This window comes from Macrosteles quadrilineatus, unplaced genomic scaffold, assembly GCF_028750875.1.
Source record: "Macrosteles quadrilineatus isolate MER2022 unplaced genomic scaffold, UCM_ALF_1.0 Scaffold_2__2_contigs__length_208266976, whole genome shotgun sequence".
Classification (NCBI taxonomy): Eukaryota; Metazoa; Arthropoda; class Insecta; order Hemiptera; family Cicadellidae; genus Macrosteles; species Macrosteles quadrilineatus.
The window spans coordinates 147,935,739-147,954,491 of NW_026542595.1; the positions used below are offsets into that span (position 1 = coordinate 147,935,739).

At 36.3% G+C, this 18,753-nt stretch overlaps 1 protein-coding gene across 1 annotated transcript in view; it reads right to left on the reverse strand.

Annotated features, from left to right (window-relative positions):
• Window positions 1–18,441, reverse strand: part of LOC128985522 (uncharacterized) — a 44,610-nt gene extending 26,169 nt beyond the window's left edge. The window contains exon 1 of the mRNA XM_054405107.1: window positions 18,369–18,441. Within this exon, the coding sequence (XP_054261082.1) occupies window positions 18,369–18,371 (3 nt within the window). The 5' untranslated portion in view covers window positions 18,372–18,441. The remainder of the gene's footprint in view (window positions 1–18,368) is intronic.
• Window positions 18,442–18,753: the final 312 nt, after the last annotated feature.

Consider the following 18,753-nt stretch of genomic DNA (forward strand, 5'->3'; position numbering starts at 1 on the left):
TGATTTACAACGTGTTCGACAGACACTTACCTATATAATTTATAAGCCAAAAAGATAATTTCGCAAAGTATAATTCGCGCCAGAATGAAGCACGAGACAGGGAGCGTTGCGGTTTGGCGGGGCGGACCGTTTTCGCGGGTGATTTTGGCAATACTGCCCCCATTTCGTGGTGCCCCCGGGCACGAGATAAGTACTCAAATTTCTCCCCCATATGGGACCTGTGCAATTTTCTAAGTGGGATTTGATTTACCTGTATGCGGGTGGGTTGGCTGTACTTTGTTTGATATTTACGACGCGACAAAACTGTCGATACGAGATATAAGAAAAAGTAATAGGCCTACAATACGTAGAACATACAGCACTGCCTCGTCCAATTTTTATCATTACAGATTTGCTGAAACTATTCATGGCACTTTGTAACCAAATTTATTTATTTGTTTAATATTGCGTGTTCTTTAGTATTTCAGTAAAAAGTAAATCACAAACTTCAGAATTTACACATGTATAACAGAACCATTTAGTCGATAGTAGTACATTCGAAACTAAGCAAACATGAACCTTTATTATGACAATCTTACCATTATGTTTTAAGAGTGACCAAAATTAATCGTAATCTCTTCAGTTTAATAATATTAGGTTAAATCATTATTTGCCAACAATACCCGCACATTAAAACCTAAAACCATTATCGTGAAAATATATGATTTACGAAATTTTATTAGTGAGCTTTGAACTTTTTCATTTTGTTGAGACTGCGTTATAAATAGGAGGAAAATAAATAACTTTATCAAAACCTTTATTGTAAACTATTCATGTCCTTTTAAACTTGTTAAGCTTTTAGTTTTCTTATCCAACTTTACTAAAGAGCATTTATCAAATTAGTAGAGTTTTGCAATAGTTTTTTATTCCTATCCAAGATTTTATGTAATTATTTCAGTTTTTTCAAAGAAGTTATTTTCACTGGTTTGTAATTTAGTGATAGCTGCCTAATGAATAGCCCCCCATATTTCAATAGCCTTTGGAGGAATATGGCTAACTGTATAGCTGTTTGCAGAGGGACTGGACGCAGCTGTATTTATCTCGCCAAGTATGATAACTCGTCCTTAAATGACGAGTTAATAGTAGTTTTCATTGCTTTACGAGTGTTTAATTAAACTCTTATGTATTTTAATTGTTGCCCAAAAAGAATACGACCTGTCCAAACATTTCAGGTTAGTAATGACAGGTTCGTTGACCTGTATACGAGTGCAAGTTTCGCCAATACCACAATACTACAATACAACAATACTTGTCGTTGACAAGCTAACGATGTATTGTGCAGGACGAGTAACTGAGCGGAGCAACCGAGCAAACGTTGAGAAACAGTTTTGTTGTGTGTTGTAAATTAAGTTGGTACTCAATGTAGGCTATGCACAAGGAGTTTGGTGTGGTTCGGAAAAACAGGACATTCAATAGCAGTTTGTAGGATAGGCAAATTATCGTGGTGGTTTATGGTGGCTTTAAATCAATTTGGTTTCATGTGATGGCTGAAATGACCAGAGGACCATGTGATAGTCTACTTCCGAAGTAGTTCGTTAAGCTGTTTAAAATGAAAATAGTCAATGGTACCACGCATCCTCAGCCGAGGAAAACGGCAAATATAACAGAAGCAGACTGTAATAATTATTTTATCTATTACATTAGTTAATCTATGAAACGAGAGTAACAAGTAAACCTTAATCGCTTCAATTAAGTTTTAAATCGCAGTTACAGTTCAAAGTAAAAAGATACAACAGATGGATAGTAATGTTTCAAAGTTACATAGTTACTTCTGCGCTTTACAATGGACATCACTAACAGGTTGCCAAACGCAGTATTCAGATTCAATCCTGATGCTCAGCAACGGCCATCTTGTTTGCATTTTAAACAATTTCAACTTAGTAGAGTTCAAACCTAAAAACAAAATTTTGAAACAGCTGTTTCGTCATTCGTCCCACCCCCCCCCCCCCCCCCCATCCCATAAAAGTCACTGTTGCCGTTGTATACAGTAGGCTACCAACGACTACCTCAGAACCTGTTACTTATCTGCAGCAGTGTGATGACGTTTTGCATCGGCAGTTGGCAGTTCCTCCTGTACGGACCACCCCTAGCTCACATCTAAAGAAATCTTATTATTTTGATAGCGCAATAAAGATAATAGGAATTTCAAAACGTGTTACTTTTCTGCAGCCTCACAACGTATACGACATCCCAAGAACAAAACAACCTGTGCAGAAACGAAAAGATCACGGGGTTCGCGCCGTTATATCTGGCGTACCCTTCAAACCTGCGGGGCTCGAAATGGCACAGGGTTCTTTTGTTTTTGGGATGTCTATATTCTCCCACTGTATTCCTGTCTTCTGAGTAGTCCACTTTTGTTTCAACCCATATTATGCAAAATTTATGCCTTAGCTCCTAATTTCCGTGTTTATTGCAGAACCAAAATAGTAGGTTCCTTGGAGCCTGTTACTTCTCTCTACAAGTACCATGAACTGCTACAGTTGCTATTTCCATCCCCACTCTGTCGACTTTTTGACAACGTCAAGCTGAACCCTCAACAAAACTCAGTCGCCTTTAAGAAAATCCCAAAATAATAGGTACCTTGACGTCAGTTACTTCTCTGCAGCAGTAGGCTAATATCAACCGCTGTATCTAGTTTTGTCATTCCCTTTATTTATCAGATTCATTGACCACGTCAAACTCACCCCCTAAACTCCTAGTAACCGTTTTGATATCAGTACCAAAATAATAGGCTACTCTCTGTATCCTTGTTACTTCTCTGCAGCGCCGTGGACCGCTACAGCTATTGCCATTCCCACTGTAGGAGTCCTTGACCACCTATCTCTACCTGAAGTGAAAGTAACCGCTCCTCACTCCATTGTAGCGGCGACATTAAAGTTTATGTCACTGTCATAAAGCATCAACACCTGGTTCACTCTCTCCAGCTGTTAGCTGTTGCCGCTTCCGCTCCTATGATTGGGTTTTGATTTGACAATATCGAAAATTAGCAGTTGGAAATATGTCGGCCAGCTGACGAGGTGGATGAATTAATGATCAACTTTCTAAACTTTGGCTTTTCATGTTGATATTTCAAGAGGTTTCACAGGTGTGTTGATTGATGAGTTCTTTTAGGCAGTGACAGGAAACGAGTAAACATCGTATCATTTACAAGAGATAACTTATCCTTATTATCTTATACATTTTTATGATTCAGTACAGACTAACGCAAAAATTACATTTGACATAAAACTTAATATGTGATAGTGCATATGTGTGTGAGTCTAATAAAGTAATAAATAAATATTTATATGAGCTACAATATCGTTCTGTTTATTAAATATGCTTCTAAGAATCAGGGCTATGTTAGTGACAAGACCATAAACTCCTTTGAAAAACGTTAAGAAATTACTCACACATAAGAAAACACAAAAGACATTTTATAAATACAGCAACGTTTTGGAAACCTATTAAATCATAGCTCTGAGGAAGCTTTGAAAGACCTTAGATCAAGTAATTTAGAGTCTGGGTTAAGGACGCTTGACGTAACGTTGTCGCAAACAATAGAAGAACACTATTGTCTGGACTGGTTGTCCTTATCTCCGGTGTGTTAGTGAGGTGTGGGACATTTATACATATTTATGAGACAAACTGTTACATGACAACACTCAACAGCTACCGCAGAAGGGGCTGTGTTGATTGAATAGGTAATGAGTTTATTCAGTTATGTTTCAGTATCTTTTGTTCGACCAAGTGTAATGACTAGAGGGGAGATTTTAGTGAGATAAAATGTGTTGGATAGTGCGTAAGTCGAAGTGAATTGTAGATTAAACATACTCCTGAGTGTCCCAAAACGGTAACGTGATGGTGATACACTCATTAAAATAGGCTTCAGTTGGATGCAGCGATTACATTAGATCATGTAATCGCTGGTTGAATGAGATTATACTAGCAGTATCCAAAGTTATTATGCAATAGGGTACCGTAATTCTTCGCCAGGAAGAGAAATTTTATGCCGCGTTTATACCAAAGTCTTCCACTAAAAGTTTTTCACTAGTTGCTGGTTGCTTGGTAACTAGTTGTTTTTTCTAACAAATACAGCTACTTTTCCTGTAACCCACTAGTGTAGAGACAAGTCTTCCACTAAATTTTGGTTTTCCGCGGATATTTGGTAAATATACAAAAGTTTACAACAAAAAGTGGAAGACTAGTTACTACGCGCTTTGCGACTAGCTGTGAAAACCCCCCTGGCCACTCCACGCACCCCGGGTGTGGCCGATTCTTTGGATTAAGTTTTCCACTAGTTGCTCAATATTAGCATAGATAAAAGGAGTATGTACATGAGTATGTCTACTCCTTTTATCTATGATATTAGTGAGGAGCAACTTTTGGTTTTCCACAACAAATCTTCCACTAGTTTTTCAAATTTGATCAGAGCAACATTTAGTTGTAAACTTTTGGCTATCAATTATAGTTTGAGTTATTTGTCAAGGAGGTTTCCCTAGTATAGGTTTACCCATTGAATTTAAAAAAAAATCTTGTTTAGAAGGGCTTCTATTTTTTTATATAATTATATTGGGGTTTGTTCTCCCTATGAAATATATATAAAATTAAAACTATTTCAGTCAGTGCAATTTTAATATAGGATTTCGTTAGGGTGTTCTTTCTTTCTGCGATTGATTTATTGAGGAAGAAAACTAAAATTTAGTATTTGACTTACACATTTTTAAGAAGGCATTTACATAGCGAATACACAATTTAAACTCGAGTGGTCGCAACAGCTTTTCCACATGAGAAATATTACATTTCCAGTTTTTTTTAATACTACTCCTGTAACAAGCGTTGTTTTATATACCACTATAAAAACTATAATAGCTTCTAGTTTCAGCAAGTGACACTTTTCACAACGGGTTTTCATTAACTTCAACAAGATATGATATCATAATTTCTCTGAAATAGGCCTATTTGACACATTATGTTCCTACTTTCATGTCCGGCATACTTGCAGTGGAAGAACTGTTAATTGAGTCGGTTCTCGTCGCAAAAAAACTGACACACTCAAGTCGGATCTGAAAGGTTGGTAGTAATGACATACAGCCGTTTGGCAGCCCTGGACTCGAACACGTGTTGGAACACGTCACGCGATGCCTGAACATGCCACGTCATGCACGAACATGTCAGGGTGCAGAATGTGGCACGGGGAGAGTTGGCGGTGCGAAATCGGTAATTTTATAATTGTTTCAAACGTGTGTTGAGAAAACAAACTGGTTTTGGTAATTTTCAATTTGAGTAGTTAAATACAGCATTGGGTATTTAACTTGTAATCGATCGATTGGTTGGATGGTTTCTGGCAGGGTGCACACTGGAGAAACACGTTTCAGGAAACTGGTCAAATTTGTTTCAAGTTCAAGCACACCATTTCTTTAACAAACGCACACAGAAGAATCGGGATACCATCAGTTTCTTGATATGAACTCGGATGATGATGATGGTGGTGGCTAAATAAAACTATGTAAAAGAAGGAAGTATTGGGTTCACGCCGTTGATTAGGGATGGTCAACACAATACTTACATTTTAGCTCGTTAATTATGCAGTGATCCTGTACATTTTTAAATTTTTTAGTATGCCAAATCCTCTTTTTGAACGTTTGGTGGAATTACTTAGCCCACTAATAACAATGAAGGACACCAACCAGAGGTTAGCTCCGAGTGCTGAGAAAAAATAGCAATACACTGAGGTAAATCAATAAAAGCCAATAGAAACGTGAAACTGAAGCCTATACGAAATCTGTTTTTTGGATTTCATGTAAACCAGTTGCAAGAAACAAATGCAATTACAGTTCCATGCAACGCAGTGTGCACTGCCCTGTGTTAAACTAATCCATCTGTTGCGAGCAACTCAAGTTTCTCGTTTCATGAAATCGGTTTCCTGAAACGGATTTCTCCAGTGTGCACCCTAAGTGTTGTTGTGCTATGGATCAACGGCATCTGGTTCCTTATCCGTTACCAATTAAAACCTATTGATAAAATGGAACTGATTCCAAACTCTTAAAACAACTTTCTTGTCTTTTCTTGACCCAGACACTTTCTTGTTATGTACTGTATTGGATAGGCCTTGAAATATGTAGCATCTTTGTATTTTCTTGAAACCCTAATTATCCTCTATTTCTACAATAATCCTATACTCTTTACTATATACTAACTATAGTCCGAAAGTTAGTTTAACAGTTACAGTAGTAGATCCGAAGAACAGTTATTCATTGTGGCTGTATAGATCAATTATAATTATTATGGGCTCCCAATTATTGTGATTTTAACGAAGATAGTGTTTAAAACCGATTTTTATTATGCTAATTTAATACAACGTTTTGAATCTTTTTTAGATATAAAACGCTTCGCAATGGCAATCGTTATTATTAATGTTTGTTAAGTTCCAGTTATTTGATATTGTTATGTTATCGTTAGGTTTTCTTGTATCTATTCGTTTCGAAAGGCAGACCCACCCACGTCTTGTTAGCTCACTCGTGTTTTGCCCAACCTGTGAAAGGACGAAATATAGTTTCAGTCCCGGAAATAAAATCCATTTTCTTAGTGGTGAAGGTTGAATTTACAGCTTTTAATCTTGGCAAGGATAGTTGCTCGCCTTGCATTCCCACCTCCGTTTTGAACTTAGTTGCTGTAAGCACGCGATCTTACACTTGGCGACATTGTATAAACCTAGACTTTCCAACAACACTTAACACTGTGGTGATTGAGGTCAATCAAGTACTCATGTGATTATTTTACTACTGCTTTTACCATTTAGTAGTATTGAGTGCATGTAATTGATTCTCATTTCTTGGACACCACAGCATACGTTATGTTGTAATAGAATTGGGACATATACGACGACCATAATTTCTGTTTTGGGTTAGTTTAGGTTAGGTTGGGTAAGAACCGAGTACCGAGTCATAACCTAAAACTTCAATTATGTATTGTTACGTACAAGTTATAAAGTGTTGGAAAAAGTCCTATATGAGTTAAATGTTGTGAAATAGTAGAGACTGTATTATATATGAGTTATTTTAGCAAGGATTGTTAGAAAAAAGTTTATAATTTTTTGCATGCGTTACAATATAGGCCTACTGCTGTTCCTAAGTATAACACTGAGATCTACATACTACTCCTCATTTAACTTGCGGAACACAATAGAAGTCCTTCTGTTATTATTGGTCTGTGTAATATATATTTTTAACAATATCAGCAAACAGTTATAGCATTCTAAGTCAATCACTCATGACTTTGCTTAACAGTATGCCCAGTTTCGACCTGCAAAGCAAAATAACTTCGCCTTTTGATATTACTGATATATTTAATAGCTGGTTCCAATGTCAACAAACAGTTATAAACTACGTAATTAAGACTCAAGTATGATTGTGACTTTGCTAAACGGTGCATACTCAAACTGTATTCAGCGGGCATTTAACGGTACTGCGCAGTGTTGGCCGTGTCAGCGATGAGAGGAGGCCTATAGTAGGCACGATCTAGGACGTTGCAACGGTGATGCTTTGTCGAGATGTTACCACTTCAAACACCGCCATGAGCACTAGTGGCTGTAGGTCTCGTTAAATACTAGGCACGGGAGCCTACCAGTTGTCCGACATGTTACTTTGGTCGTCAAGCCAGTTGACTGTCAATCTTAAGATGTTAAGTGACGGTTAAATGGATTACGACCATGAATCTTACAGCTAAAGATTCAACCTAGTGGTTCCAAACTCGTCTTATTCTTTGGGTTTTACATAGGAATGTAGGTCCACTGAAAAATAATTTGAGAGCTTTCTAAATTTAAAAAAGTGAGTTTTTATGCTACAAATGAATTCAAATCGTACAAGGTGAAACGTATTATACTCGTATCTCTAATGCGCCATTGGTCACTATCGCTGGGCTGATGTATACATTCGGTGCAGTATTTACGATTATTTTGAACCGAAATACGCATCCCAACCTCTCCAAAACTGAACTAGTCTATTGTACCTTTGATCAAAAGGTTGAGGATAACCTACAACATAGGACGATGCTAGGATGAATTATTGTTTCTGGGTTACCGCAATCAGTAGCCGTGTAAACTATACAAACTGCTCTATTTAAAGAGAAACGTGCGGTTTTGAGCAGGTGACATAACCACAGCTGTAGCTGACTGATCTACTTCTTGAGATAACGAGGGATGATCAGAACAAAGTTACTTCTAACCAAAGTTGGTGAACTTAGTTTATGTAGTACTGGCACGAATACTAGAACAGACTATGGATCATAAAAATAAAAAATATGTTACTGGCCAGAAAATAAACATTATTTAACAATGCTTCAATGGAACTGTCTAAACTCTAAACCATATGTTAATGTTATTAGTATGGGATTCGGACCAGTTACGTCAATTGTTTGTGAAGGCCCATGTAGGTTTCTGTTCTAGAATTAGTGTGTACTAGTATCTCTAACCGTAAGGCGGGGACACACTTGTCATACACTCTTCCGATCCTACTACGATCCGATTTGCGGGATTCCAGAGGGATCGGCGACGGATCGGAGGGGGTGAACGCACATGTCATACACGCTTCCGACCCGTCTCCGATTTCCTCCACCGGTTGATCAACACTCGCCAGTCTGATTTGTAGACTACGTGCAGAAGGTGGTAAACATGTTCAAAAACTTTGGACTTCGGGATTCAGCCATTATGGCGGTTTGTCTAGATGAAGAGGAAGAAAGTCAGACATCTCTGGAGGGCAGTGGAAAACGGAGAATTTGGGTCCATTCTGCATGGAATGAAATATTAGGTTGTTTACTTAAGTGCCCATCTTATATATTAAGCTCATTGGGGTTTCTCTCTCGAGTTCGTTTGGCTCTTCTACCCGTCCGATTTTCATGAGCGAGGTCTCAAATTGAAGATATGCACGCACAGATTTCACATCATGCATCGGAATATATTTATTTTAAACCATTATTCTTAAACCTTAAGAATAAAGGTGATTTTTAAGAAACAACCCGTCCTGCATCCGACAAACCAATAGACTGCAGTGTTGGTGCATGATCGGAGTCAAAATCGGAGTAGGATCGGAGTATGACGTGACGCGTGTCTGAGAGGTGTAAACACCCGCGTTCAAAGTTAAGTACCATTCCCCTCTCCGACAGTCGTACCACAGTATGATCGGAGTCGGATCGGAAGGGTGTATGACAAGTGTGTCCCCGCCTGTAGTTCCTAAGGGGTGAGAACGTGAAGAAGGAGAATATTATTGTTTTACCTACCATAGGACAATCAAGCTTCTAAAATGGTTGATTTGTTGTGTACAATCTTAACTTTACTGAGACACCCCAGAAGCATAATCACAACCAAGACAGCAACGTATTCACGTGTTTAATATAAACAACTTTATACGTTAAGGTTATACCGTTGTACAAATAATACAACATTGTTGAATGAGCTTTTCACTGTGAGATACAGTTTATTCTAGTTCCTATAATTATTGGTAACATGATAATTTATGTAACATAATATTTGCAATAATTTAGTATAAGTTGATTTTTTAGCCAAATAGTTGGCATATTTGACAGCAGTCTGAGTCTCGATTTTATAGTTCAATTGCACCTTAAAACTGGCTATAGCGAGTGTGAGTTGTCAACGTCTATCAATAGTCTAAGGTACAATGAAGTGAGGTACTTTGTAGCTATGAATGGCTAAGCTCAGCTGTTCCTACCACTAGGGGTGTCTATTGAAAGACCAATGATCAAGAGAAGCAGTTTCTATCCAAGCTATTGTCTATTTGGTAAGGTCCAAACCGACCTCCTCATCTACATTATAAACAGTTTCCCAGCTATGTTGCATTATATATTTTATGACAAGTGTCAAGGCTACTATGAGCCAAGTCCTGGTGTTCTCGGAGGACCCACAGTTGTCCAGGACGTTATCATGTCACGTGATGTACAAGTACGTGACGTCATGTAGGGTTCGTGACGCGAGTGGCGAGTGTCCGGTGTTTTCTCTACAGCGATAAGTCTAGCCGGATGACACGTTTGCGGAACAAAAACCAACAACCGGTGGAAAACACCGTGAATCCTCGATGGACATCAATGAGTTGCATCGAATTAGGGATTAATACAATTGTAATGTATTAGTTCATGGCATTTGAAATACTGTACTTGTAAAAAGTAAAATGTATTGTTTTCTCTTATTTATTCATCATTATCAACCAAAGGGTCCATTTTATGTTAGACTGAATGATGAATCAACTATCAATTATCAATTATTTGAGATGAGTCACCACCTAAAGTGAGTATTTTAACCCAAATGAGAGTAGAATGGAGTGAGATGATCTGTGTAGCTATGTTACTGATAGTATCAGCTGGTTTATCAGTCAGGATCATTTTAAAGGCGAATTTTCAGGAACAGCTGAGTCCGGTTTCGAACCAAAATCTTCAATTTTCTCAAGATCGTACCGGTGACCTTTTGATTGTCAGAAAAGCATTTTGACCACTCAGCTACCAAGCCAGTCAAATTATACATGAAAATATGATTTGGGTTCAGGATCAAAGGACATACAGTTCTCTGTGGTCATACTGACTTCGAAGTTATATTACTGGACCCTTAAACACCAAGAAATACTAATACTGTACATCTACATCTACATATCTACACGTAGATCTACCATATACACTTATAACTCACTTATAAGTTTCATTTATATTTACGTAGCCTATTATTTTATTTGTTACACTTCGCAGTCCTTTGAGAAACAGAAGACGTCAATATGTAAGTTTTAAGGGATAATAACAAACCATTAAACTGTCTTCAGTTAATTCATAAGATTGATGAATATACACGGAGAACAGCATGATACACCCACGATGTAAACGGGTTCATATAGGGAGGGGTTGTTCAATAGTACTGCGTTAATATGGTATCCTTGTACTTGATTTGTATGGCAATAGGTAAACCCCTAATACTGTACAGTATTCGGTTCATACCTTAATGTTTAAATGTTTCTCGCATGAGTTCTTAACCGAGAGTGTTTAAATCCGACAGAAAATAGTCTTTCATAATTGTCACTAAACTGACATTTTTTAAATCAAAATTATATAATTTTCCAAATCCTTATACAGTATAGTTAATAGAAATACCACAACATAGTTACAGTATAAAGAAATAATGATGACGTCATGTGAACAAAGTTTAAAAATTCTCAAAACTAGAAAAAAATATTCAGTTAAATATCACTCCATCCGAATAAAAAAACAAGGTGATTAATGCATAGAGTAAAGTGGTTTTACACAGAGAAATCCTATAAATAAAACTGAGAGTTAAACCAGAATCTGAGAGATTAGGAACAGGATGTTACTACCAGCTTACCTGCCTACATAAAACAATGTTGATAAATCATATATCCTGTAACTAGTATAGGATTATTGATTATTGACTGAAAGCTTACTGGGAAAATCTACTTTCAAACTGAATATTTGTTTTAAATACTGTCGACTTTGATTTAAAAATAAAGTTACTTTTTGTGTGTAATAATGTAATAATGTATAATACTTTAAATGTATAATGTAATAATGTAAGTTTTGAAATTTAAGGCTTTAATTTATTTTCAGAGAGATGTGTTGAGATAAGTTGTTTCGTATCCAAAAAGATTCAACTATGCTATTTTAATGTAGTTTTAAGGAGATATTCTCATCAATTAAAATGTCGGTAACGAGCAAAACAGCTCGTGTTATGTTACATCTACGCTGGTATTATGGGAAACTTGAACGGGTGGTTTTGACGATGTCCTGGACAAAGAAGCGATCACTATGAGATACATATTTTATATTTTCAGTGAAGCATTACATTTTAACATTTTAACCTAACTTTATTGTAGAGCGTGGCATTGAAGAATTACACTACTATTATCTTAATATTAGTTTTACGATTTTCACTAAAACATGTACTGTAGTCTCTATTTGTGAATTTTGTCTACAGAATTAATTATGTAGGTTGATAAACATGAATTTTACTTCGCTGTTAACACCTTTTGATAAAATAACAAAAAATGTTTTACTATGAATCACAGAAAAAAAATTTAAATACTTTTTCAAAAACCGTGTTGACGCTTATCAAAACAAGCACAGTGTTTCATTTCACGAAAATTGCCACCCTGGAGGAACTTTGTACCAATAAATTACCCAGTTTTCCTCGCCAGAAATATAAGCTACGCTTATGATAGCCCTACGTATTGATGAATTCTAACATTGCAACTAAACCGAAAGAAAACGTTTAAATTTTCAAATGCACCTATGTGATTTCTTCAAAGTACATCTCTCTCATGAAACAAAAACACAATTTGTTGTCCCTGTGTTATTTCTTCAAAGTACATCTATCTCATTAAACAAAAACACAATTTGTTGTCCCTATGTGATTTCTTCAAAGTACATCTATCTCATTAAACAAAAACACAATTTGTTGTCCCTATGTGATTTCTTCAAATTACATCTCTCTCATGAAACAAAAACACAATTTGTTGTAGAACGTATCTACTCCATCCACCTACCTCATTAAAAATTAATTAAACTATTCTCTTTACGAAATTCGTTAAAAACGCCTGAAAGCACAACAACATCTTCGCCTCGTTTTATTCCTAACCTAATGACACGTGGAGGTGTCATTGCGTGGCGTTTATTTAGTCTTCAACTTTCCCTCTCAAAGCGAGAGAGTTCCCTCCAAATCCGGCGTCCGGTCGCTGGTTGACGAGTTGACGACTGCTGTCACCTCGCCGGGCTGTCACTTTCACGATATTATACATTCCCAGCCTGTAACCGCATTGGCAGGACGCGATTTAACAGCATCCGGTATCCGTAAGATATCCGGTATAAACCGTTTAAGGTATAATCAAACAAGTGCAAGAAGTCCCAGAGTAAAATATTGAATCAACTGCGACTGGTTGGTAAAGAGGTTTTGGCACCTTTATCAAATGGCTAAGTGATGATAACTGCTAGAAAAGAATTAAGCATATGCTATGAAAGACTTTAACTCGTGTTAGGCAAATGTTTTGTCGGCAAACTATCGTTATTAGTGGTTTCCATGTTGATGGTTTCTTTATGTTTAAATGACTGTCTGTCGGTTTCGGTATACTAAAATTATAGTTGAAAATGGACGCTTAACGCTGTAAAGTACTGTAAATATTGGCCGTTAGAAAAACACTTAGTCCAAATGGCTGACAAGAGAAACCAAAATCAATGTATATACCTTATCATAATCATCCCAGTAGCAGTTGGCAAGTTTGTATGGCTCATGAACCTGGACACTAAACGTTGACTGTTTTACTTTTTCAGAAAACGCTGTATGCTAAAAGTTAAAATGTTTGTAAAATGTTGGTTGTTTTAACGTAAACAAATTTTATTTGCGAAGATCATCGATAAAAAACAGTGCAAACAAAATAAAATAATAATTGGATAAAAAATTTAAATAAACCAACACAAAGAAAACGCTTATGATTTACACATAATAATCGTAATTCTTTATAACCATCAAAGTATTAATGTTCAAAAGTAGTAGAGAAAACTAAATCTCTGTCAAAAATATAATACAAGACACCATTCGTAGAATTGGTAGCGTTGGAGATAAAATAAATTGTGAATACTGAAATGGGTTAAAATTGCCTAGGAAACAACATACTTTTTAATCAATCATTCAAACAATTAGGAAACATGTATAGATATAAATTACCGCTTCTTCTAAAACTCAGTGCATACTCCTACCTAGGAGTCGTAGGGGGCGCGGTGATGATTACTGTTATACGCCACCGGTATGTAGAAAAAATGAAAACCCAGGAGCGCCAGCAGGTGGTCCTAGAAGACGAAGATAGTAGTGTGGAGAGAGACCTAGCAAGTGATGACTACTAGCACTTGCTCCAAATTACAACAAAATTCCAGTGAAATACGACAATGAACGAGTTTATAATTATTGGCTACTCCACATGATCAGCCATCGCCGGGCATAGCCCCAGAATACCGTCAAGAAGACAAGACGAGGATCTGCACTGCGGAGGTACGGTGTACCACGACACCGAAGTTAAAAGCGTAGCTTACCTCCCAGTGGGCGATGGTGAAAAACATGAGGATTAAAATTATTGTGACCTAAGAATTCGACCATTCCTCATGATCAGCCATCGCCGGGCATAGCCCCAGAATACCGTCAAGAAGACAAGACGAGGATCTGCACTGCGGAGGTACGGTGTACCACGACAGACTCAAGACACCGAAGTTAAAAGCGTAGCTTACCTCCCAGTGGGCGATGGTGAAAAACATGAGGATTAAAATTATTGTGACCTAAGAATTCGACCATTCCTCATGATCAGCCATCGCCGGGCATAGCCCCAGAATACCGTCAAGAAGACAAGACGAGGATCTGCACTGCGGAGGTACGGTGTACCACGACAGACTCAAGACACCGAAGTTAAAAGCGTAGCTTACCTCCCAGTGGGCGATGGTGAAAAACATGAGGATTAAAATTATTGTGACCTAAGAATTCGACCATTCCTCATGATCAGCCATCGCCGGGCATTGCCCCAGAATACCGTCAAGAAGACAAGACGAGGATCTGCACTGCGGAGGTACGGTGTACCACGACAGACTCAAGACACCGAAGTTAAAAGCGTAGCTTACCTCCCAGTGGGCGATGGTGAAAAACATGTGGATAAAAATTATTGTGGATTTAAATAAATTTTTGTTTGAAAAAAAAAAACTGGAATTCTTTTAATGAACAAAATTGTTGTAACCTTCGACTCAAGTATATTATGTGGTTAATGGGTAGTATTAAGGATATCTCAAACACAAAATCGTTTTGAGAACCCTTTAAAACAAAGAATATAGACAGATTAAGTACAGTCAATCCGTATCCAACGGTGAGAAAAGTGGCGTAAAAGGAATTTAATCTGAAAGTTATGTTTTTTGAAGTGCTTTACCAAATCTGAAGTTGTCCATCAAATATTTTTTGAGCATTCTGAGATATTCGCAAAAATTTGCGAAATTTAAGCTTTTTTCAGTTTTCATGTTATAAGTCGAAAACCAATATGAATTCTAGCGACTTTTACCTCATATAAAAATTTAAGTTGATAACATTTCCTTCAAATTGCACTAGTCACGATTAGAAATAACCTCCGCTAGAGCGCATTGAAAATTAACTATTTTCTTTACTTTAAAATATTCAAGTTTTGGTTTGATTTTTATACTCAGCTAACACCCACCCTCTTCCTCCCCATAACTATCTCAAAACCCTATACATACCGTGTGTCACAAAAGTAATGTTAAACTTTTGTTTGACCATAGCTACTTAATTCAGATAACAAGTTAGGTTAGCTTAGAATATGTATGCTATGTTAATGATTATGTACTGTATACTTTGGAACATATAAATTCACAGTTACTCTTTCTAAGGGATTTTTTTTTAACACTGCGCGGAGTTGGAATAAGCCATAGCCGTCTGTAGTATATATACTAGAGACGGCTATGGATAAGCCTGTTCTTCCAACGTTTCCCGTGCGGAATGTGATAAATAATGCTAGGGAGGAAGGTTTCCATAACATTTCGCTATTTTATGCGAATATCTCGGAACGCTCAAGCAATATTTGTAGGCTATTTTTGTCTACATGGTTTTACAACGGATTTACCGGACTAAAATATTTAGTTTCTAAGGGATTTTTTTTTAACACTGCGCGGAGTTGGAATAAGCCATAGCCGTCTGTAGTATATATACTAGAGACGGCTATGGATAAGCCTGTTCTTCCAACGTTTCCCGTGCGGAATGTGATAAATAATGCTAGGGAGGAAGGTTTCCATAACATTTCGCTATTTTATGCGAATATCTCGGAACGCTCAAGCAATATTTGTAGGCTATTTTTGTCTACATGGTTTTACAACGGATTTACCGGACTAAAATATTTAGTTATAGACAATAACTAGTTAAATGAATAAATAAATATATAGCTAGGTATGTTCTATAGGCAAATATGTCAAATTACATTAAAGTTAAGTTTAACAACACTTTTATAAGCACGCTAAAAATTTAAAATATGTTTTACTAAAGATTTAGGATTTTATAAAACTTAAGCAAACCTTATCGGTAAGACATGCTTTGAACAGGTGCAAATTTTAACTAAACAAATCGTCAACTCATTGAAAATCAAATTAAAAATTATCTGATTAATAAAGCTTCTCCTTAACTTAATTTAAAGATATTCTTCGAGTATTTTATGCAAACAGCAAACCTTATGTTTCATTCGGGCTTTCTAGAGATTTTATAAAGCTTATCTAACTTATACTTTAACAACAATTATCAATTCTAATGTGTTAAAACACAAAGCTAATAAATAGAGACTTTATATAGTTCCTTTTAACAAGTCGACAAGGATGGTAAAATGAATAGGGGTTAGCAACAAACGCCTTCATAATATTTTTGCCAGAAAGGTAAGAGCAATATTTTGACCGAAATTGAGTACAAGGCTAGTTCAAAGATAGTGTTAATACTGTCCTTTATTTAATCCTGGTTGGATTAAACAATTTATCAAATATGTAACTAACCATGTTTTGAAAGCCCAATTTAACATTTATGGACTATAACCATTGATAATACTGCTATAACAATCGACGTGCTACTAAACAAGTCTATATTGCTGTTTTTTGGCAAACTAGTTTGTACTGTATACAAAAAGTATTATTCCAAGACACATTTAACTCTAAGATATAAGATTTGTTTATCCCTAACACTAAATATTTGGTTCAAGAATAAATACTTTGATCTGAAAGACAAATTGTATCGATCGTAATCGACTACACTGAAAATGACACAATTACATAATTACTTACGATTTCTACAATTGATTATGGTTTATGCCAAATATATCCTGATTGTAAGTTATTAAATAATAATCCAAATTAAAAAAACCAAAACGAAACAAAATAATAGTCTTTTGGATGTATACAATTATGTCAAATTATAAAATACTATTTTGAAATTAAAATCAAATAGTTCTAATCATATTAAGAATACATTAACTAGGGACACGACTGGTCTAGAGGGTAATTTCTGCTAAGAAGACATGGGCTCTTATCCTGATACAATAATGACAATAGTTTAGCTCTGTGATATGCCTAGGCTCTATGGCTCATATCAAACTTAACGTACATAAACACTGAAGGTCTCACTCAGGGGGGAGATCTTTCTCTAAAAATCAGACTATACTTTAATCCAAGCACTTACAATTTCTATGAGTATAGCAGTTAACGCAATGATTGCGTAAAGATAGTGTAAACGACACGAGTAAAAAAATTAAGGTACAAGCCTTTGAGAGTGTCTTAAAACTATTACGAGTGTCGTTAACACTATTTACGCGAGTTGTGTACACTACTTTATCTACGACAGTGTTTTACTAAAATCATACTTGTAAGAGAGGTTATGTTTTCGGTTATAACCACTCATTGATAGTTATGCAACGAAAAATTGTACCAAACACTAATTGCACTCAACAATTAAATTGGCCTGAATTGGCTGATCATTTGAAGCTCAAATCATTACAATGTTACTTCTTCTCTCTCAATCCTTGAACCTTATTGGTCCGTGTTGTTATGAGTGAAAACTATACTGATATGAAAGTAAACAATTCTTTTATGTGAAACTTTTCAATTGTAAGAATTGAACTGAAACGGCTACTAAAAAAAGAAGAAAAAAATGGTCGTAGGTAAAATGATTAAAAATCTGAAATACGTAGTTGTATGAGCCACTGTACTAATGTTTAATACTTCTCCTCAACTAAAGCATAATTATTATAATTTATTGATATAGCTAAATATTTTTTTATTCGTAGCATTTAAGCACGAATGTCCGTCGTAAATGCGAGTACATGTGTTATATCTAGTACTAGAGAGACTTAACTGAGTGGTTTCACAGTAGGACTAACTCTATATTTCAAGCGTGTATTATTTTTAATATGTTCTCATCTCATACAGGTACTATCATAAATAAAACGTACTGCCTTTACAAAATTTTACGTAAACATACACTAAAGTCTTGACTTTAATTATGTTCCTTATAAATGCATCTTTTTTTAAGCAACCAACGAATCAATCAAAATGAATTAAAAACAACAAGATACAGTTACTATTTAAATTCCCAGTACTATTATTATGTATATCTCCACATAAATTCACAATATGTATATACAAATACTGAAAAAATATGCAATTCCTTACAACACAACATTTCAATATACAACTACTGAAATCACTAACATTGAAATAATTGATCACAGTTATATTTAATTCTACATACTACAATGTAGGTAAAGTAGACTCACCATTATCAGTGAACAGTAACCACTAGAAACACTCACTTCACCACTAACCAACCGCAAACTGATACTGACAGGCTGTACTGTGGGATGAATGAACAGTCCGTCCCCCCTGAACCCCCTTCCAATAACCCCCTCTGCCCCCCACCAGCTGTCTGACCCACTGCGGCCCCCCGCGTTTGAAAATTCATCTTGAAAAGGAAAGTAGGCTAGTATTTAGTCAGCATTCCTAGTCCCCACTTGTGATGGAGCTTTTATGATAACTTTCTTCTGGCGGAACAGGTTGATTGGCTCGCGACTGGCTCGTTACTGGGCCCCTTCAATTTGGTAACGTTTCACAATAGTTACCTTACAGAAGGAGTTTTTGGACGGCGGCCCCCTAGCACTATGG